The 22,278-nt window shown below is 48.3% G+C and overlaps 1 protein-coding gene across 3 annotated transcripts; it reads left to right on the forward strand.

The window, feature by feature from the left end:
- The first annotated feature begins 105 nt into the window (after positions 1-105).
- On the forward strand, positions 106-22,258 carry Gsto2 (glutathione S-transferase omega 2). 3 transcript variants are annotated; one of them, XM_032892172.1, is made up of 8 exons: positions 106-1,252; positions 5,510-5,676; positions 7,178-7,348; positions 7,543-7,651; positions 9,930-10,152; positions 11,388-11,489; positions 20,702-20,808; positions 21,959-22,258. In XM_032892172.1, the coding sequence occupies exons 3-8, from the start codon at positions 7,315-7,317 to the stop codon at positions 22,128-22,130; spliced, it is 747 nt and encodes a 248-aa protein (XP_032748063.1). In that variant the 5' UTR covers positions 106-1,252; positions 5,510-5,676; positions 7,178-7,314; the 3' UTR covers positions 22,131-22,258. The 3 variants fall into 3 exon arrangements, with proteins under 3 accessions (XP_032748063.1, XP_032748064.1, XP_032748062.1); XM_032892173.1 differs by having other exon boundaries at positions 5,538-5,676; XM_032892171.1 differs by lacking the exon at positions 106-1,252 and having other exon boundaries at positions 3,213-5,676.
- Positions 22,259-22,278: the final 20 nt, after the last annotated feature.

Genomic DNA, 22,278 nt, shown 5'->3' on the forward strand with positions numbered 1-22,278 from the left:
GCTTGTTTCTCATAATTTGACCTAATGGCCTAACTGGGTTTCTTTCTTCCGGACCTGGCTACTGCCATTTCTATCTCAGAACAATCAGTTCTAATGGCCCGAACAGTCTTCACTGACACCCCCAAAGCCATCACCTCTGGTTTGATCCAGACTTCTAATCTAGATTTGGATTTCAAGAAGAATGTCAAGTTCAGATGCTCATGGGTAGAAGGGCATTAAAGATCTCCTGGAGCGGTGATACTGGCAGAGGCCATGGATGATGGGAACCGAATCACCCCCTGGAAGAGCAGCAAACACTTAACCGCCAAAAGATCTCACTAGCCCCTACTTAAAATAGCCCTTTCAATCCTTCCTTCCAAATTCCGTATAAGACAGATATATAGGTGTGTGATATGTAATACCACAGGATCACACCAGCCAGTTCAGTATATAAGACGGAGTGGGTGAAATCTTATTGGGAAAGGTTAATCGTAGTACTTTTATCACTTCCGTAAGAGAAGGTACTCTGGGAGCACCTTTCCATCCTCCGGGTGATGCGGCTGGTCAAGAGCTTAAGTGAGGCCCCTAAGATATTGGCAGGAGGGAAAACATACCCCGGAGGACACTGCCCTTAGCAACGGCACCCACCGACCGACCGGCAGGTTTTCTGTACTTGTTTCCTGGTTTGCCTGCGAAAATCTCGGGGTGATTCGTTCAGGGCGCATAACAATCAGGCAAAGCTCAGAGCTGCATTTAGGGTTTCGCCTCCTCACAGTGCTGTGGGGCCGCTGCACCCTGGGGAGCCAGGGATTGGCTGACTTCACAAACGGGACAACCAGCGTCCCGCTCCGAGCGAAGCCGTCTGTGCGGCCGACCGCCGGCCGCTGGGCGGGCCCTGGCGGTTCCTCGCGGATTTCCAGTAGGATGTGAGACCAGCGGCTGAGAGGAACGGCCTGCTACCGACTTCCTCTTGCGGTAGCCCTAGATTTCCGGCCTGACTCTCGTTTCTCTAGCTAGCTGCTGTAACGCGGTCGCCTATTGGCTCGCTCTTCCAAATGCGCCAGGTATTGGCTGGAGCTCAGGACTCGGCGGCCAATTGTGGGGTAGGTCCGTGCGAGAAGGGGCGGGCCCGCCTTCGCGTCGGCAGCCCGGCGACCCGACTCCGGGTTGGAGCCGTAGCCGCCTGAAGGTTGCTCGGGGATGCCTTTTCTGCCACCGCCACTGGGTGGTTCGGTCTCACTCGCGCTGTATCGGAAGGGAAGAGGATTTTGAGGTCAATTCTGAACTTTGGGAAATTCTTAAATTTGGGCTTTTTAGAATAGGATTGCCAACATTTAATTTTGCACTTTCATTTTAAAAGAAAACCCGTGTTTAACCATAGCTAATGTTTCTTTTTCTTTTTTAAAATTTCCACTAAAAAAAAAAAAAAGTGTAAGGGAGCTTAGACTATAGCACTAGGGTAAAGAAATCGTAAGAAGGAAAGAACAGTCAGTAATCTTAGATTAGTGGGTGCTCTTTAAGACAGAAACCTGTAATTAACATTAATTTTCTGGTTTGGCTGGAGACAGGCAAGCAGGAGCAGAGCTCCACAGGTCTGGAGTTCGTACCCTCAGTTCGGCACTACTAGTTGATGACACAGACAGGCAGAAGAATTTCGTTCCTGGGACTGCCTGTTCTTTTGAAGGCTACGAAAGTCCGTCCCTGTTACGTTCAAATAAACACAGTAATAAACGCAGTAACAGCTACCATTAAGCACTTGGTAGATGACAGACACATGCTAAGTATTAGATGTTTGCCATACTGATCCAACTAACACTTCCCTAAACCTCGTGGTACTCTCACCTCCACATTTCAGATGAGAATGCCAGTGTGTTAGAAAATCAGGGGGTTGGAAGTTTTCACTGTTTGCACAGACTAACCCAGCTATTAGAAGGTGAAGTGATTTCAAATGCAGCCTATGCTTGTTGTAAAGAGACTGCTCTTCAGATAAGTTTACACATCTGTAAAGTTCCTTTTCTACAGCTCTTGAGTTTAGAGATTGAGGCAAGGCTGAATAATACGATCTGTTATCAGACTTCTCATGTCAGTCAGTGTAACAAAGCTTACCATGCTTTGGCTACTACAAGTCATCTAGAAGTGGTTTGATGTATATAGGAGGGAGTGAGTAAATTATTTGCAAATACGTCATTTTATAGAAAGTTCTTGAGCATCCATGGAATTTGGTGTCCAAAGAAGGTTCCGGGAATAATTCTGGGCACATTCGGGTCATATCTATGTTGTAGTTTGGCTTTAGCAGGAGATGTTGATGTTCTGCAGGAGTTTACAAACTTTGATGTCAGAATCTTGAGATTTTTGCTTTCGCCTACTCAAATATTATTATCAAGATATGTAAGTGTGTCACGTGTTATAAAGATACAGGAATGAGGAACCAAGCACTTTAAAAGAAGGCCTCCTTTGACCCAATTTTCCTAAAGTGGGAGGGAAGGTCCTCCTATGGTAATTTCATTAACCTCATTTAATATTAAATGAGTTAACGCCATTGGAACACGAGCTTCCCTAGGATTCCTCACTCCTTGCAAACCCCGAATCAAGGCAGATGCGAGAGTAGAGTAGAGCCCCTTCCCTTATCTGGCCCATGGAGTGCAGTGAACAAGAGTGGAACACACAGTGATCTTTCATGTCAAGTGGGCTTTCAAAGATTCGATATAATCATAATCTAGTTTATGCCAATGTTAGAGGCTGGTGATAAAAAAGGTTTATTTTTAAAAGCTCAAGCTGGGGCATGGTGGTGGCCCACACCTTTAATTTCAGCACTTGAGAGATAGAAGTAGGTGGATCTCTTGAGTTCCAGGCCAGCCTGGTCTACAGAGTGAGTTCCAGGACAGCCAGAGCTACATAGTGAGAAGGAAAAAGGAAAGGCCTCCTTTCTTCAAAACAAACTGAAGTTGAGAAATTATTTCCATCCTGTAAACACATAAATCATTGATCACCATGACCAGAGGTTCCTCTATTTTCAGAAAAGCAGCTCAGGGGCTGGGGAGATGGCTTAGTTGGTAAAGACCTTATTGAGCAAACACGAGAACCTGACTTCCATCCCCGGGCCCTCAGAGAAGACCAGGTGTGGTGGCCTGTGGCTTATGGGCCAGCTCAACCAAATCAGCAAGTGCCAGGTAGAAAGATGAGAGCCCATCTGAAAAGGCCTCTGGCCTCTGCCACCCCCCCACACACCCCTTCACACACAGAGAAACAGATGATCACATTTCAGCTGTCTGAAAACATTTGTAATAGATTTCTGTGACCTTATTAATTTTTTTTTGTGTGCGTGCTTGAGCTGGTCAATATAACAGAGATGCAAACTCGAAAGGGCACAGCTGGAACATTTGCAAAGAAACCATTTAGGAGTTACCTACTGAATTTTTAGGAGGAAGTAGAGAAGAAGCTTAAAGGTCATAATGAAAACCCTCCTGGGAAAACTTGTTGTGATCTTTGGCGAGATTAAAAATCGCATTACTGAAATGTAGCCTGCAGCATTGAACACGTTCAGCCAGCATTGAACTGTTAACGGGTGAAATAAGTGTGGCGAGTTCGGTCCTAATTCTCATATGCCCCACAAAGCGGAATAGCAATGTGTGTCTTCTTTATGGGTGCAAAATGGGAAGGCATCGTGCTATTTAAATGCCTTCTTATTCATCAGTATTCCTCTTCAATATTGGGGTTCACCGCGCTGGAACTCCGCTGACGAGGGCTGCACCATTTCAGGCCATACTCAAAGCCATCCTGTACATACTGCTTGGCTGTCATCTTAAACAAGGAAAAGGGAGGTCAAAGAGGCTGAACATTTTGCCCAAGGGCCAGAGGCAGGTGTTGCAGCCCATCTGGTTCCACAGCCCATTTTGAGAATCCTGACATTGTACTGCCTCCCACAGGTGGAGAGTGCGTTCCACCTTTGTCCTAACTCCACCCAGTAGACCTGTATCTCAAAACTTGACCTCCCACAAACCGACATACTTTTCATCTTGAGACAATGGTCACTCTGTAGCCCTACTTGGCCTCAAATTTACGATCCTCTTGCCTTGGACTCTAAGTTCTAGGATCATAACAGGTCCCACCACAGTTTGCTCAGGTGACCCTTTTATAAATGCCATCCCTAGCTCTCAGATTTCGTTTCCTTTAGGAGGAGTGAATCGTGAGGGGGGGAATCGGGAAATTTTCCTCATCTGGCATAATAGAACCTCTCAGTTTGCAAATGGAATTCCCATTCTGACCACTGCTACCTCAGCCATTGCAACATAAACAACCACGAATGACCAAATTAAAACCGCCAGGCTAATCCAGGCCACTGGCTGGGTTTTATGCAGCTCAACTCGCTAAGAATGCTTTTCAAAGCTATCGCTTTAAGTAGCTGGGAATACCAAACTATAAACCATAGTGTGTGACGTAGAGATCAAGTTGACCAGTAGTGAATGGTTTGTGAATGGTGGACCTGGAGTGATGTGTCAATATATGTCCATCTCTTGTAAAAAGGGTACCGCTCTGAAGAGTTGGGAGGCTGTATGTGGAGGTAGGGAGAGGTGAGAGAGAGAGAGAGAGAGAGAGAAAGAGAGAGAGAGAGAGAGAGAGAGAGAGAGTGTATTTCAAGTTTAGTTCCATTGGTCAGGTTTCCTGGGCCACACCTGTACCCATTCATTTATATATTGCCTTTGGCTGTTTTTACATTACAAGAGTTGAGCAGCTGAGACCTGAGAGGCAAGCCTGCAGTATTTACCCTGTGGGGAGAAGTTTCCTGACTGTTCATTTCATTGCATCTGGTGCTGACTAAAGCTCTTGGATGAGAGCGTTGTTTCCAGCGTTAAACTCCCAGAATCCTCTTCCTCTCTTACATTTAGTAGCTGTGAGGCATCTAACATGTGCCTGGTCCTGTTAGCCCCTGTTTACCCACCCACTGGGATTATCCGCCCTGTAGGGATCAGTTTAAGGGTAAATGGGACTAGTAAGGTAATGACTCACTTTGAGTTTGAAATCTGCCTTCCTCTCATGCTTTCCCCTTTAGAACCTGGATGTGCTCTCGTCTGTGGTTGCCCACTTTTTTTATGGGAAGGGTGAATGGAAAAAGAAGTGAAAAGAGGGCGAGGCTGCTCCTGAGGGTGGATGGTTTTATTATAGAAGTAAGGGAGGGTGCAGGCACAGCGGGAGGCGGAGACATCCAGCAGAGTCTGGAGTTGGGCCCTGTGAGGAGATGGGGGAGGGAGAGAGGGAAACCAGGAGCAAGGGCCAAGAGGTTCAAATGGGTAAAATGCTGGTGTTGCCAAAATGGCTGGGTCACATAGGCTAAGCAACTGGCGGAGGAGCAGCCCAGCATAGTCCCTGGGCTGGAGAAGTTTAGGGTAGGGGGTGGGAGTGCCATTCAGGAGGACTGCTGGGAAAACCTGGTGGCCGCAGGCACCTCAGCTGTTTGTCCTGAGTTTGAGACCTACCAGGAGGTACATTTGTCTTCTCAGAAGCCATCTGCTTACCCCGCCTTACCTCACAGGGCTCGGTCACTGTGTTCCTTGTTTCAGTTTTGCCGTCGAGCCTGTCCATCTTGATCAGAGTTAGTTCCAGGGAAGTAAGCAGTTGCTGGTCAGACCTGCATCCTCCACAGTGCAAAGTGAGAAGCTCCTCCCTCAGCACCGCAAGGCAAGAACCCATCAACACCAGGTGGGCTTCCCAGCATCCATTCAAACATCCCTACCACTTCCTAATCCATGTACATTCATTCATGGTGATGCGTTGCTATTTTAGGTTAACTTCCATGGGATCATTGAGTTCTTGACTAAAACTGTAGTTGAATCATTGTTCTGAAGATTCAGAAAGATTTTCTAGGGCTAGAGAGATGGTTAAGAGCACCGACTGCTCTTCCAGAGGTCCTGAGTTCAATTCCCAGCAACCACATGGTGGCTCACAACCATCTGTAATGGGATCCGACGCCCTCTTCTGGTGTGTCTGGAGACAGCGACAGTGTACTTATATATATATTATATATATATATATTATTATATAATATTTTTTTTTAAAAAAAAGATTTTCTATTCTGTAGGAAAAATTATTATCATTACTAGCCAAGACATTCCGGAGGGGTGAGAATTCCAAAGACCCAGAGTTGCCCATCTTACAAGACACATGATAAGGCTTTGTTATTTTAGTTAAAAATGTTGAGATTCAACAATGAAACTGCCATCGTATGCTATGTCTTTCTGGGCATAAACTCTCCAGTGGACCTTTTAAAAGTCTTTGAACTTTTAAAGTTCTTTGACTCGATTAAGTGTTTATTTTGGACAAATAATTTTTTTTTCTGGGAGTACTTCTGTGAAGGAGTAGTATCGATTACATGGACACAGAAGTTTGGGGACTGAAATAATTCACAGATACAACTGAGTGTGAGACACTTGATGTTCCTCTTTCCTTCCCTGTCACTCTGTAAACAAAACTGTGTTGGTAAGCCTTTCTGCTACATCTCAGTCCTGGAAAGTTTAAAGAATTTCTTTCTTCACCCTCTGGAGTTCAGAATCTCAGCTTATCAGCCACTCAGTCCTCTCCCCTGTGTGGGAGTGGCCGCTGTGTTTCTGAGCTATGTGTCCTTGGAAACTAAAACAGCATCTGTCAGCTAAAGCAACATCTGTCAGAACTTAAGGCTGGAGGAGGACTCAAATGGTTCTTGGCCTCTAGGTGCCTTGGTCTAATTCACTGACAGTTCCTCAGAACAGGTAGAAATGTCACAAATGAGATGAGGGGGGCCCAGAGAGAGGCATGCGGTGTGGTACCAAAGCTGTATTTACTTCCCGAGTGATGTAGGGTCTCAACTTAACCCAAGTCTGTTGTCCCATTTGCCGAACCAAGAGAAAATGTGGCTGTTTTAAAAAGACAAAATGTGGTGCACAAGTTGTACAGAAGGAATGGTCAGTTCTCTACCTGAGACCAGGATTTGTGATGGAAAGGAAAAGTTAACATCTGCCTGGTAAATTTGTATTCGATTCCTTTGAACTCCAAGTTGGGGTTTAAATGTCCAGTCTTCCTCCTGTGGATGAGGGCCCATCACATGTTTCCCCTGTGTGTCTAAAGCCACAAGTACTTCCTGGGGCTAGGTTTTGACTTCCATATCTGGAGAGGTATCTGTGAGGGGTTAGATTTTACAGGAGTCCCTTACTGTCTGTCCTACCAGAGTGCTGTCAACCGTCGAGAAATTGAGTTTGGATCTGGAGGGAGCTCAGCTGTGCCTGGAGCCAGCAGCAGCAGCAGCCGAGGTCCACAAGGCAGTGACTGTGAGCTTCCGGGCACTGCGTAGACACCTGGACATTGATGTCTGGGGATTTGACAAGATGCTTGGGGAAAGGTAAGACTTCTAGACCTGGACCCCCGGGCTGGGGGAAGACATGTGACAGAGTTGCTTTCTCTGGATAGGAGCACAAACTGTATGTGCAAATGTCCTCTCTGGGGCCTGAGGCTCAGTGCACAGACTCCTCCTGGAATGTCTCCCCACTGGGCTGACCAGATTCCCCATCTTCTTGCTCTTGCCCTGCCCTGTAGGAAGCTGTCCCCCAGGGCCGGTCCCTGAGGGTGTGATCCGAATCTACAGCATGAGGTTCTGCCCCTACTCGCACAGGACACGCCTGGTCCTCAAGGCCAAAAGCATCAGGTGAGAAACTGAGGCCAAGTGCTCCCTGAGCAGGCAGAGCACCCACCATCTCCAGGGGGGTATTTAAAGTCTCGGGCTCCTAGAAGGGTCCCCTCTTCCCTTTCTTCTGAATGACTCCAATGACTGATTTTTGGGACAGGCTCTCCTGAACTGCTGAGTTCTTTTCCAAATCAGGTTTTCATGAACTCTCAGACTAGGCAGCATGAACTGAGTGATGCCGCTTGGTGAACTGGCTCTCTCCCACCCACTGATTGTTAGGAAGGGCACAGCTCACTCAGGCCTCCTAACTGCCCCAGCGTAGTCCTACCGCTGACGAGCAGCTTGGATTAACTCTGTTCTATTTACTTCTTCATGTCCAACTCCTTATTCTGTCATTCTGCCACCTCTTCCCTCTCCCCCGCCCTCTGGCAATCATACCAAAAAAGGATCTCAAGAGAGTAGGAGCTGCTTCTCGAGGGCTAGAAGGGAGCCTGGCACACAGTAGGTATTCAAAAAGAGTCTCTTGGGCTTGGGGATGTAGCAGAGTTAGTAGGAGTTTCTTGTTCAGCATCCATGTACCACTGATTCACACCCAGCCGTTCAACCATACACTCCCACCATATACATAAAACCAGGTGTGAAGGGCCATCCGTCCCTGTGATCTCAGGGCTTGGGAGGTAGAAGCAGGAGGGTCAGAAGTTCAAGACCACTCTTGCTTACATACCAACCTCCAGGTCAGCCGTGGCCACATGAGACCCGGTCTCACACACAGAAAACAAGTGTCACGCTGGCTTCCGGCTCTGGGATTGGGAAGTCGTAGGAGTGACATCAGCGTTTCCGTTCATGTCACTGAGTAGAGAGACCAATGTGGAGATGTTGTAAATGGTATCGTTAACTCTGCCTCGACGGATAGCTATAACGTGCATTTCTAGATTCTCTCCCCTTGCTCAAATCTGTCTGGCTCTGTGTTACCTGGTCTCTGTTTGCTTTTAGAAAAGCCAGAGCAATACAATGTGTTGCTCATTTGGGGACAGCTTAGGAACTGATGCAAATATTTGTGGGGTTTCTTTGTTTTTGAGACAGAGTCCTAAGTAGCCCAGGCTAGCCACAAACACAGTATGTGTCTGAGGATGATCTCGAACTTCTGGTCCTTCTGAGTCTCCCTCCAGAACACTGGGATTACAGCAGAGCATCACTGTGCCCGGCTTATGTGGTGCTGGGGACAGAGCCAAGGGCTTCCTGGGGCTAGGCAAGCACTTTCCCAACTAAGCTACATGTTCAGCCCCATAGCTGTCTTTTTCAGAGTGGACTTTCCCAGCCTGAACACCACTGACTGACACTTAAGGCCAGGTGCTTCTCTGCCTCTGGGGAGAAGGAAAGGGGGATGTCTTGTGCGTCCCAGCTTCTTTGTCGCACCCCCACACCCATGTGGAGTATATCCCACTCCAGGGGAGAACCAAAACGTCCCTAGATATGGAGATGCGTTCCTTAGATGGGAAGAGGTGAAATAATCTATTGAGAACCTCCATTTTGAAGAATGTAGCCTTCGTTTCCTTCAGTCCTTCAAAAGCTCCTATCATAGTGACAGGGAGTATGGAGGACTGAAGAGTGATTGCTTGCTAGTGTACTGGACACTGCCGAGGGCTGCACATGGTCAGGGTTTGGATGCTACACTGTTGAGATGGGAACAGTTATCGCCTCCTTACAACTATGGACACTGAGCACAGCCAGAGGAGGGAACCAGCTAATATCTCAGCTTGACCAGGCAGCTTCCCGTGCATCTTGTATTAACTGTTAACATTCCCCAATGTCTGTTCCGACCTGTAAGTAACATTTGCATTTTTGTGGTCGTTAATGTTTTGGTTCAGAGACGGGGGTCTCACTGTGGAACATAGACTGTTCTGTAACTTACAACCAAACCCTCCTGCCTCTGTCTGCTGGGTCCTGGGGTTACAGGCCTGAGCCACCAAGCTCTGCTGGATTTGTCCTTTCAAGCCTTAAGCCGCCAGTGTGCCCAAGCGTTTGAGTCTATGGAGCCTGGCTCTCTTCTTGCTTTAGCTACTCTTTGGTAGATGATGTCAGGCATGGGACTCAATCGCAGGAGAGGATCAAAGAAGCCCTAGGAAAGGCCTAACCCCACTGTAGGGATGAGCACAAACAAGCATGTCACACATTTGACACCAAACTCCAGCGTCAAAGAAACCGTTCTCAGTACGAATGCTGATGTCATAGCTGCTCTCGTTTCGAGGTGAGCATCTGTCTTTGTGCGTCTCACTTCGAGTCTTCTTTTCCCTTTAAGGCATGAAATCATCAACATTAACCTGAAAAACAAGCCTGATTGGTACTATACAAAACACCCTTTTGGCCAGGTTCCTGTCCTGGAGAACAGCCAATGTCAGCTGATCTATGAATCCGTCATTGCGTGTGAGTACCTGGATGACGTCTTCCCGGGAAGGAAGCTGTTTCCATATGACCCATATGAACGAGCTCGCCAGAAGATGTTACTGGAGCTATTCTGTAAGGTACACACAGTTCTGAAGAGCCTCGTAGACCTGGTTTTGCTTTGTGTGCGTTTCCCCAACTTCAATCTACTCCAAAATCAATCACGACCTGGTTTCGGTTTAGCCTTGTGAGCCCCTGAAGAATAACTCACTGGGGATTAGAGTCAGCAGTGACCACTGACATTAGAGGTGGGAGGCAGAGACTCACGGGGCTAGAAACGGGAGAAACAGCCGTGATTGCTAATCCTTTAAAAGGAGCATTTCCCAAGCTCCAGGTGTGAAATATTGGAATGAAATTATGCCTGGGGGAAGGCTGCCTTGTCAGCAGGGCAAGAATGACAGCAATTTAGGAAGCATGAATAATGAAAGTTGTTGATAATGAGAGAAACAGTGACAGAAGCATTAAGACCTTTGAAAATAAATAGAAATTCAGTCCGGGGCTGTGGAGATGACTTGAGTGGCACATGGGCTGGAGGACCCGGTTTGGGATCCTCAGCATAACGTGAAAAGCAAGCTGGCAGTGCCTGCCGGCAATCCTGGTGCCGGGAAGGTGCAGGAGGAGACTTGGGACTTGCTGTCCATCTCGTCTGCCTGAATCTGCAAGCTCCAAGTTCACTGAGTTCTGTCTCAAAAAATAAGGCATTTGCCACCAAGCCTGATGACCCGAGTTTGATCTCCTGGACGCGTGCGGTGGAAGGAAAGAACTGACAACTGAAAGGTGTCCTCAGACATCCACATGCATTTAGTGGCATTCACGCCATGCTTGCGCGCGCGCGCGCACACACACACACACACACACGTGCACACACACACACACACACGTGCACACACACACACACACACACACACACACACACACTCATGTGCTCAGCTTAATGTTGTCAAGAGCTGACATACAGTGAGAAGTCAGGATGTTCCAGAGTTTCTCTGACTATTGATCCCCTTCTTGACTTGGAGGTGGGCATTGTTCCTGGTTCAGCTTTTCACATAGGAACACCGTAGCTTAAGGTGCCCCACCTAACAAGAGTTATCACAGCACGGGCCTGTCTGAGCGAGCAGAGGCAGGGAGAACCCTGCTGGAGCCCTTGGCTGCTATGAGAACCAGCACAGATTCCCCAGAGCCTCTCACCAAGGACAGGGACCTCTGCATTGGCCGAGTTCTCCTGGGCTGGAGTTGGGAAGCTTCATCGCATTTCGGACAGAGTGGGAGCAGTTCTCACAAACATCTCGACTAAGAGTCTGTGTCTTCTCACCAGGTCCCACAGTTAAGCAAGGAGTGTCTGGTAGCGCTGAGATGCGGGAGAGACTGTACGGATCTGAAGGTTGCCCTGCGTCAGGAGTTGTGCAATCTGGAAGAGGTACAAAGGGGCGTCTGTCCCGTCAGAGGCGGTGGGCCGAGCTCTGTGGTGTCTCTAACCTAGTCACCTGGCACTGCGTGCTTGCAGACCCTCTGCTAAGCCTCGATGTGGTCCCTTTCTAGTCATCCACCTGTGCCCCTCGGATGCCTGCATCCCTGACCTGCTCTGAAATGGTTCTTGACAAGTTGTTCAGGATGAGCAACGACTTTGCCCTTTCCTGGTATCTTGGCATTCCCTAAGTATTTCTGCAGGACTTCTGCCGATGAGGCTGAGGTATTGGGAGGAGACTTGCCTAATGACGGTTTACTCTCTCACATTACACAGCCAGGGGGAGGCGGTCCAGGACGGTTTCCATGCTTCCTCATGAAGCTAGCAGGGACCGAGGCTCATCCTTCTGTCTGTCACATTTAGTGCAAGGTTTATCCTTCATCACACAATGGCAACTGGGCCATCATCTTCCACTCACACTCTAGCAAAGAGAGCGGAAAAGTGGCGTGTCTGGATCCTCTGAAAGGACTCACCCAGAAACCCAGTGGCCATGACCCTCGGCAACTGGAGGCTGGGGCGGGGGCCTGTCTTTTAGTTGGGATACCCTGGATGCAATCGATGTTGTGCATTAGAAAAGGAAGGTAGGTGTGCGTGGACAAGGAGCCATCATTGCTGGCAGCATCTTCTGTGCAGGACAATCATGGAGCCCGTTTCTACCCACCCATCCTGAGGTCATCTGCGGGGCTGTGACTTCCTTTACCTCTGCTCTACAAACCGATGAATTCTTTTCACGAGTGAGGGTGCTCCCTCATATAGCCAGAAAAAACTGTCTTCATTCCTCCCAGAGAAGGCTAGCTATTCCTTTTCTCCCATTTGACCTCATCAACTGGAAGCAGATAAAATCCACACATGCTCCATTTCCTGTCTCGGAGATGTACAGTAGCAGTGTTTTTTCGAGATGACTAGTAAGAAATACCAACTTTTGTCTTGAGGCTGCAGACTGCCAGGACCCCACCCGAGACGCAGTGGACGATACGGTCTTGATTTAAGGTGTTTTGCTGGACTCTAGGCTCTTGGGCAGGAAGAATCCTGGAGGATGGACCCATAACTGCTTCCCCTACACCAACACTTCCTTTAATCACAGTTGAAGGAGACATCTAATAAGAGAGTCTTTAGCCCAGGAAGGTCAAGTGCTATCTTAAAAGAAGTTGAAACCTTTCTCAATACAGAATTTTTAATGTCTTTATATTTAGTGGTTGTTGTTGTTGTTGTTGTTGGTGGTGGTGGTGGTGTGTGTGTGTGTGTGTGTGTGTGTGTGTGTGTGTGTGTGTGTGTGTGTGTTTGAAATGGAGCCTCGCTATGTAGTCCTTGATCTCACAGAGACCTGCCTGTTTTTGCCTTTTAAGTGCTGGCACTGAAAGCGAGTGCCACCACAGGCAGCTACCGTCTTTTTTTTTTTTTTTAAAAGCTCATGTGAACCAATCCCATCCTGCCTGGCTCCTTCCTCACAGACTTGTGAGCTCTGGGTCAGATTAAGGAGCCGAAAACAAAACACTGAATTCAGAAAATGCACCGGAAGTGCGTTGCGGCTGTCCTTGCCGCTCTTCTTCTACACGAATCTATGAAGTTGGGGTGCAGGTGTGCATCTCCTGGGCTGCGTGCGTCTCAGGACAATTAAGCTAGCATTCCGTGCCGCACTCCGAGATGCCAGGGTGCTGTGCGTACACTGGCTCACAGAGCCGAGCATGCAGCGCCCTTCTGAGGCCAACAGTACCAGTACTTGGTATCTCACAAGGGCTGCTCGGTAGGAATGCAAACCTTACAGACGCCCAGAAGGCTCCATGATAAGGTGGGGGACCAACTGTTGAGCCTATTTTGAACCAGGGTATGTTTAGTGCTAATCTGGAGACACTGGGGAGAGGGAGCTGGTGTGAGAGAGCAGAGAATCCGGGGTACAGGGCAGACCACAGTCAGAAGGCTTTTCGCCTGTGCCAAGGAATTTCCTCTTGATCCCGAAGTTGTGAGGAGTAACTGCAGACTATGAGGCAGGAGAGTGCTTTTTTTTTCTTTCCTGCTTTGCTCACTGGGGGACACCAGGACCTCAGTAATAGGGTTGGAGAGGGGACTTGATTGGAGAGGTTTCAAGGGACCAAGATAAGGTGAACTTTGATGGAGGTGCTGTCCAGATTGATGTTGAAATTTGTGTCCAGTAAACAGGATGCTACTGGGACTCGGAGAGAAGCTCCAGTTTGCTCTGTGTGCGGTGTTTTGGGACAGATGTGGGAGACAGAGCTCAGGAGAGTGATATGTAGGCTGCACTAGGCCTTGTGATGGTTTCCTGGCCAGCAGGGTTAACTAGAAGAGATTGGGTGGTGATCGTGACACTCACCGGAAAACAAATGAAAAAGACAGAACAAACTCCATTTGTAACAGGAGCTGATGGCGGACGCCCTCTCAGCAAAGCTGGGTGTGGTCTCTGAACTCCACGGAGACAGCTGAACTTCCTGTGGCTGGGCAGCCTTGGCTGTGGTGGCTGCAGCTCAGGCCACTTCAGGTCAGCGAGGGTGCAGCATTGTTTCAGTGGGTCAGGAGGGGGTTTGTCCCACAGTGTTAGCGAGAGCATTAGCTGCAGCATACAGGATGTCAGCACTGAGACAGCCAGTGGACATGAGCGATACTAACCGTTCCTCCAAATGTCAAGAGACATAGGTCCTAAGTGTAGATGTAAGGAGATCCTAGTGAAATTAAACCTCACTAGAATAATTCTGACAGAAACGCCCCTTATCTGCATTAACAATTTCCTGGTTTTTTTTCTGTTTGTTTTGTTGTTTGCTTGTTTGTTTTTGAGATGGAGCCCCACTATGTAGTTCTGGCTATTCTGGAACTCACTGTATAGACTAAGCTGGCCTTGAGCTCATAGAGATCTGCCTGCCTTTGCCACTCGAGTGCTAGGATTAAAGGCCTGGATCACCTCACCCTTCAAGTGGGTTTTACAAGCAGGATTTTGTGTGGGCTGAAAAGCTATTAAACACACATGATATTTCTGAGGGACAAATAATCCGATATTGTGTGTGTGTGTGTGTGTGTGTGTGTGTGTGTGTGTGTGTGTATGCGCGTGTGCCTGTGTTCATGTATGGGGTTTTAGGTGGGCTTGTGCTACAGTGGCTACATGAAGGTCAGAGGACAGTCTCAGGTATTTGCTGGAAACAGAGTGTCTTAGTTTTTACTGCTACGAACAGACACCATGACCAAGGCAAGTCTTATAATGACAACATTTAACTGGAGCTGGCTTACAGGTTCAGCCTTTATCATTGTGGTGAGAACATGGCAGCATCCAGGCAGGCATGGTGCAGGAAGTGCTGAGATTCTACATCGGCTGAAGGCTGCTAGCAGAAGACTGGCTCTCAGGCAGCTAGGGTGAGGGTCTTAAGCCCATGCCCACAGTGACACACCTGCTCTAATCGTGCCAGCCCCTGGGCCAGCATATACAAATCACCACGCAGAGCCTGCCCTCTGCTGTCCTCTGCTTTGTGCACCCGGTCTCCCACCGTACCACAGTAGCACCATGGCACCGACACACGCCACACTGAGCTTTGCCCGTCCCGGGATTTGGATCTCGGGTTCTCATGCTTGTCCACTCATCCATCTCTCAGCCCAAGGTCAAGATTTTAATGCAAAATATGGCATGCCTAGCAAGATACTCCATTTGCATTTTGTGACCGTGAACTCCAGATGATCTTCCTCTTTCGAAATATGACGCGTGTGCTCTTTTTATTCAAAATGATCTTTAAAAAGTCCAGTTTCCTGGGTGTGTTGGTCTTGGCCAGAAATTCAGCACGTAGAGGACAAGGGTAAGAGGGTCAGAAGCCTGGGCTAGCCTGGGGTGCATAGTAAAATGCAGTCTTGGAAAACAGCAGCAACCATGAAACTTTTAAAAATATTAAGAATTCACTTAAGGCTATATAAATAACATAAATAAAATCTTCTGCTTTGATGATCAGACCAACAGCCTGCTGTCCTGTCTGCCTGCCTTGCGTGGGCATGCGCTCCATGCTGTCGGGATGCTGTAAACTAAGTTCACATCGAACCTGCCTCTGAGGTTCAAACCCAGCTATTCTTGAGTCATTAGTCTAAGATGTCCACCCTGCCTCGTTTTCTTCTGTGTGGGCTTGACTTTACCACTTCAGCACCACACTCTGCTTTCTTGTCCTTGTGGATTCCAGCATGGCAGGGCCTCTCAGGGCTGCTTTGCTACCAGCGACTTATTCAGAACATTTTCATGGCGGTGCTCGTTAAACCCTGCCCGGTGTAGCACCGCAGATTGCTGGATTGGCTGGATTCTTTTCTGATGCTTTGGGTTTTCCCTCTCGGCCTGTGATCTAACCATTAGGCATCAGCTCTGCGCTCTGGCTTTGCTTGGTCCCTGTCCAGCTGTTACCAGTCTTGACTGAAAGAGGCCAGAAGCAGCAGGAGGGAACCATGGCCACAGGGCACTTTATGCTCAGCCTCTTGATGTCTGTTGGCCTGCTTTGTATTCCTGTCCTCTGCAGTCTCATGCAGAGTTTCCCACAGGGCCCAATCGAAAGCCTTGTGTGCACTGTTTGCCCGAGGGTCGTATCCTTGTATCCACTTGGTAATGTGTGTGTGCCACTCAGGAGCTCCTGTGGCTTACAGGGTTTAAATTTCACCCATCATCTTAACATTTCCCCTCCGTCCCTCCCTCCCTCCCTCCCTCCTCTTTCCATCTTTTTTCCCCCCTCCCTTCCTACTTGTTTTTCAGACAGAGTCTCACCGTGTAGCCCAGGCTGACTGCAGACTCTTCATCCTCTTGCCTCAGTGTCTCTAGTTCTGGGGTTAAAGGCATGCTCCACTACGCTCAGCCGCGATGTTAGTGTTTAATTTGTCTTTTCTTCTTTACAAACAAAAAGACGTTTTAGCCCAACAGTTTGTGCTGCTCGGTTAAGTTTACTGTTTAAGGAAAGTTGTCTTAAGATCTTGTCTATCAAGTTTGTGGAGTTCCATTTAAAGAATCTCTCATATTTAAAGGAAATTCTACTATCTTTTAAACACGTTTGGTTTTCGTTTGAACTTTTGATCCAGTTTATCTCTCTTGAGATGTGGATGTGTGACGTCCGTAAATATGGAGGAGCGGTATCTCCTGCGGAGCCTCTCCTGTTGCTCTCAGGCACAGGGAGCCCTCTGCCTCCTCAGAGATCGAGGGGCACTCACTTGGGTTTGTGTCTGCCACACATTGGTTGCTTTACGAGAATCTGGTTAGGTTATTTCCTAGCTTTTACAAAATATATTTCGATTAAGAGAATTGAGCTCATTAAAAGGATTGGAGCTGAGGATTTCCAGAGTCCCAATCAATCCCTAAATGGTGGCGAGCTGCACTCTGTCCTCACAGAGCAGCTCGGTCCTAAGTGATAACCAGGCGCGGGGGAGGGGCTGGTCCTACGGAGACCACTGCTCAGCCTCTCACCACACAGCTCCTTGCAGGAGATCTCGTGACAGCATGAGCTCAGGCCTGGCTGTCCTGTTTCTGTGTGGCAAGGGCCTGGAATTTACAATCTTGAACCCTCCTATGTTCTTACCAACTCCAAAGACCTCTGTCCCAGACTCAAGTCCCCTACTCCTGACTCTGGATATGGGCTTGACTCTACTGCTTCTGTCCTGGAGGGTGCCTTCGCACCTTAGCAGAAGTGTGTGTGTGTGTGTGTGTGTGTGTGTGTGTGTGTGTGTGTCTAACTTCCAACTCTTGGGAATTCTTCCCCTCTTCCGTTAAGTACAGAGCGTCCATCAGGAGGCAGCGCTGCTTGAGGACCGAGACCAAGGATTTCCTGGTGCTGGGCTGTAACGATGTCAGTGTAAGGCAGGTGGCTGTTGCAAGTGTGGAAGCCCTTAGACTGGGCTTTTTAGAATGGTTGATTTAAAGAAGTCTAGATTAGCTTTTAAAAATCACTCTTGTGTTACCAAAATAGGGGTGGAATGTGGCTCGAGAATTAGATCCCTGCAGTTCTGTGACAATTCTTTCTCAAAAGCCCCACAGGTTTCTTTTTTCCCCTTTGAGGGAAAGGAGCCTTGGCCACTGTTCCATACCACCGATGGCCACCAGGGGGAGCCCCACACACTTCTTCCACTTTTGTTCCCTGCTGATATTCCTCCTTGACCACGCTAGAGGGAGCCCTAGCGTGAGCTGAAGGGTTCCGTGGGATAGGCATCCTCTCCACACCAACCGGTCCTCCTCTGTTGCTGTCACTCACTAGGTACTCCCTGTCACACCTCCAGTCTTCCTTGTCAGTGGCTGGGGAAGACAGAACACATTTTTTATCACTGTTTTTAAAATTTTCTCTCATTTATATTTCTATTCATTATTGTGTGTATGTATAATGTGTGTGTGTATGTGTGTGAGTGTGCGTGTATGTATAATGGGTGTGTGTGAGAGTGTGTGTATGTATAATGGGTGTGTGTGAGAGTGTGTGTGTGTGTGAGAGAGAGAATGTGTGTGTGTGAGTGTGTGTGTATGTATAATGGGTGTGTGAGTGAGTGTGTGAGTGTGTGAGTGAGTGTGTGTGTGTGAGTGTGTGTGAGTGTGTGTGAGTGTGTGTGTATGTATAATGGGTGTGTATGTGAGAGTGTGTGTGTGTGTGAGAATGTGTGTGTGTGTGTGTGTGTGTGTGTGTGAGAGAGAGTGTGTGTGTGTGTGTGAGAATGTGTGTGTGTATGTATAATGGGTATGTGTGTGTTTGTGTGTTTGTATAGTGTGTGTGTGAGTGTGTGTGTGTGAGAATGTGTGTGTATGTATAATGGGTGTGTGTGAGAGTGTGTGTGTGTGAGAGAGAGAGAGAATGTGTGTGTGTGGTGTGTGTGTATGTATAATGGGTGTGTGGTGGGTGTGTGAGTGTGTGGTGGTGTGTGTGTGAGTGTGTGTGGAGTGTGTGGTGGTGTGTATGTATAATGGGTGTGTGTGAGAGAGAGTGTGTGTGTGTGAGAATGTGTGTGTGTGTATGTATAATGGGTGTGTGTGTGAGAGAGAGTGTGTGTGTGTGAGAATGTGTGTGTGTATGTATAATGGGTGTGTGTGTGAGAGAGAGTGTGTGTGTGTGAGAATGTGTGTGTGTGTATGTATAGTGGGTGTGTGTGTGAGAGAGAGTGTGTGTGTGTGTGTGTATGTATAATGGGTGTGTGTGTGTGTGTGTGTGTGTGTGTGTGTGTGTGTGTGTGTGTGTGAAAGCAGGCAGCTGTGGTGATCAGAGGATAGTCTGGGGTGTTGATCTCACCTCCACCTTGTTTGAGGCAAGGGTCTCTGTTAGCTTTCCTCTGCCTTGTCAGGTTGTCTTCCCACAAGCTTCTCCAGATTCCTCAGCCTATGTCTGCACAGTAGTGCAGGGATCACTGGCGTCCTATCTGGCTTGAGTTGTTTTTTCACGGGTTTTTAGGATTTGAAGTTAGGTTCTCACACTTGGGCGGCAGGCACATCTGCACGCTGCTGATCCGTCTCTGTCACCTTAGATTATGTTAAAGTTGATTCTTTTGAGTGCTGCAAACACCAAATACCCCTTTGCAGGCTCTCCCGGCCTCAGGGTCTGGGGTTCAAAGAGTGGAGTAGCATTGTGTTTCTGAGGTACCACATTTACACACAAGGGAGCTCCTGTGGAAGATCCTAGGGACAGCTGCAGGTCTCCAGGGAGGCCAGGCCAGGTCTAGTGTCCCAAGGAGGAGGCTGTAAAGGAATCTGTGGGGAGGCCGCTCTGCTCTCCAGCGCAGGAGAATGAGCTTGCCCATACACAGTCCCCTCTCTCCATGCTGGGACCAGAAGTGGCCGGCAACGGTGGAAGTGACACCTGAGGCTGCTCGCACACCTCTTGGGTGACAGGAAGAAGGACCAGCTGCCGAGAGCCTGGATGGCCTCAGCCGGTTTGGCACACGGTGCAGCTGAGTGCCTCCCACTTTGCTCTTCCCTTCTGTCTTAGTGACTTTTCTGCTGCTATGATAAAACACCGTGACCAAGGCAACTTGGGAGATTTTGGAACATGCTTGGCCTTTGTTGCTGTTTCTGCTCAGTGAAGTCTGCCTTGAGCGTTTGAAATAGGATCTCTGTGGCTCGGGACTCAGAGTTGGACTCTGTCAGGGACTCCGCGGGTCCACCTGTCTGGACACCCTCAGCGCTGGGGGAAGCCAATTTGCCAGCATACCAGCCTCTTCTCTGCGGGCTCCTTACGTTCATGTGGCCAGCCCTTTACTGACTTAGCCGTTTCACCAGTTCCGAATGTACCGTTTGACTCTTTCATCTAAGATGGAGATCTCAGCCTAGCCTTCTTTCCACAGTCACCTGGCCTAGCAGTCTCTGCCAGCCGAGGGGGAAGTGCTGAGCTGGCTGCCTGCTGTGTACGTCCAGTGAGCAGTGCACTTAGCTGGGGGCTTGGCGCCCTGGGGCTCTCTCAGGGCAGTTCAGCAGTAACTACTTTTGTGTTGGGAAACTGGGGCCTTTCATGGCTCTCTGGCCATGGTCAGTCAAAAGTCTGATTGCCTTAGAGTCCACCTGTGTGGTCCCATTTGTCCCATTCGAGAAAGACGACTTTTGTGTTATTGTAGAACGTTAGTGATGCTGAGTGTCAGGAGCTTGAAGGATCGGAATAAAAGAGGAAAGTGCGGTAAAGGCAGCCGAGGACGCAGGGAAACCCACTGGACAGCATTGCCCCGTCTAGACCTAGCCCTGAAGCCACTGAGAAGGCAGAAGAAAGACCAATGGGGTCTGCAGCATCCCTGAAGTACAGAGTAGGCAGGAGATGGGGTCACAACTCCAGCAAGTGGAGTTTCTAACTGCTGGTTTTTAGCCTCTGACTCACATTTTCATGTCTCTGGGGAATGGGCAGGTGTTGGCTCGAGGCAGGGCATCCTTGCTCCAAGCTCGTCTGCTCTGGAGACAGCCTAGGACTTGGAGGAGTCTGGTTTAGACTAAGGGGAGGACTAGGCCACCTCTTCCTGAATTGCTCTTCCCAACTTGTCCAGTCAGTGAGCCACGTTTTCTGTTGAGCGTTGAGGAGAGGCAGAGAGCAGGATGTGGTCAGGACATCGTGGGGAGGGAAGAAGTGGTCTCTTGGAAATAGGCAGGCAAGCTAGTTCTCCTTCCTTGTAATTAATATGATATTTATATTTGGCATCTGCGACACGTGTCCGCAAACACATAAACTCACTGGCTGTTGTTCTGTGTATATTTCTAGATTCTTGAATATCAGAACACTACCTTCTTCGGTGGAGACTCTATATCCATGATTGATTACCTCGTCTGGCCCTGGTTTGAGCGACTGGATGTATATGGATTAGCTGAGTAAGAAATCTGACTATGTGATTGCAAACTGAATGAGTGCCAATTGTCAGGAAGCTCTGGGTCCCACTGACTCCCCTGTGGACTGGCTTGGGATGTCTGTGAAACAAAACTCAGGGCTCCATACTGCTCAGGCATGCTTCCTGAGCAAATGCATATATTACCTACATGTCTATGGCGAAGGCTCGGTGTGCAAAGCCCCCCAACCCCCATTGCTTCAGAGCCCACCGTCCCCCATGTATTCACAGACACGCAAAATAATCTAGTTCCCTCCATGGCCACACACATGGTCCTGCTGAGTCACGGGGCACATGCCACGCAGCCGAGTCCCCTCTCATGTCCTCCCAAGTAGAAATGCCCTTTGAAAACCAGGTTTCAAAAGCAGCGCATGCGTTACTCTTCATATAAACAAAGTAGCAACCACGTATCACACAGGTGACACACTTTAAAAGCTTTGTTTTAAAACTTTGTTACCTCAGAGCCAGGCCTGTGTAGTGTTGCTGATGCAGATTCCAGCCAGCCATGCCACGGGTGCCTGACATCTCTAGGATTTGCAAAGTAGTTCTTTAGATCAGACATAAGACTGGGTGGTGAGATAAACAGGTAACTCATAAACCCATCTCCTTCCAAGGCAGCATGGAGATCCTGAGATTAGTAAGACTCTACCAAGTGTCCTGGCCTCCAGCCCACCAGTTGTCTTACCTTAGCATGTTGTCTCTCAGACCCTAGCCCTGAATTCCCTTGTTCATGTTTGAAAAGGCCCGGGTTTCAAGGGTTCATGCTTGTCTTAAATTTATTTTTAAAGTGTTTAGGAAGCTACTCTCTTTTTCAAAGTCCTAAAAGTAAAATCTGCAAATGGCCTAAGACGGTTTACTAGAGAGGCTGTCAGTCAGTCAGTCAGCCATGAAATGAAGAGGCTTGATTCCCCTGCCTCAGTTCACAAGTGTTCCACCACTTTCACAGAAGCCACTGTAACAGTGTCAACAGTTGGACACACCGGTCCAAGTGAGCCTTGTCCTCAGTGAAGATCAGGTTTACTGCATAATAACTAAGCTTACCATATTTCCCAAAGAAACCCAGATTTTTGTTTCTTTATAATCTACAGAGTGAATAGTGTCCCCTTTCCCAACCTTGTCCTTTCCCTGTCTTGCAGCTGTGTGAATCACACCCCAATGTTGCGGCTCTGGATATCCTCCATGAAGCAGGACCCCGCAGTGTGCGCTCTGCACATTGATAAGAACATTTTCCTGGGCTTCTTGAATCTCTATTTCCAAAACAACCCTTGTGCCTTTGATTTTGGGCTGTGTGGCCCAATCGTACGGTAATCCAGTCATTGCCCAGGATTCTCCTCATATCTGATTCTGCATCACGGGTCATCTTGGAGTCAGTGTATTTGTTTTTTTGTTTTTTTGTTTTTTTGAGGTCCCTAATAAACATGGACGTGTAAAATATAGTCAAATTATCGTGTGTCTG

This window comes from Rattus rattus, chromosome 2 (assembly GCF_011064425.1).
Source record: "Rattus rattus isolate New Zealand chromosome 2, Rrattus_CSIRO_v1, whole genome shotgun sequence".
Lineage (NCBI taxonomy): Eukaryota > Metazoa > Chordata > Mammalia > Rodentia > Muridae > Rattus > Rattus rattus.

Bases quoted from the DNA above. Each gene is read 5' to 3' on its own strand.
- Gsto2 (XM_032892172.1), top strand. From the start codon at position 7,315: ATGTCTGGGGATTTGACAAGATGCTTGGGGAAAG. The intron at 7,349-7,542 runs GTAAGACTTCTA...CCTGCCCTGTAG, and splicing joins GACAAGATGCTTGGGGAAAG to GAAGCTGTCCCCCAGGGCCG. The intron at 7,652-9,929 runs GTGAGAAACTGA...TTTCCCTTTAAG, and splicing joins CTCAAGGCCAAAAGCATCAG to GCATGAAATCATCAACATTA.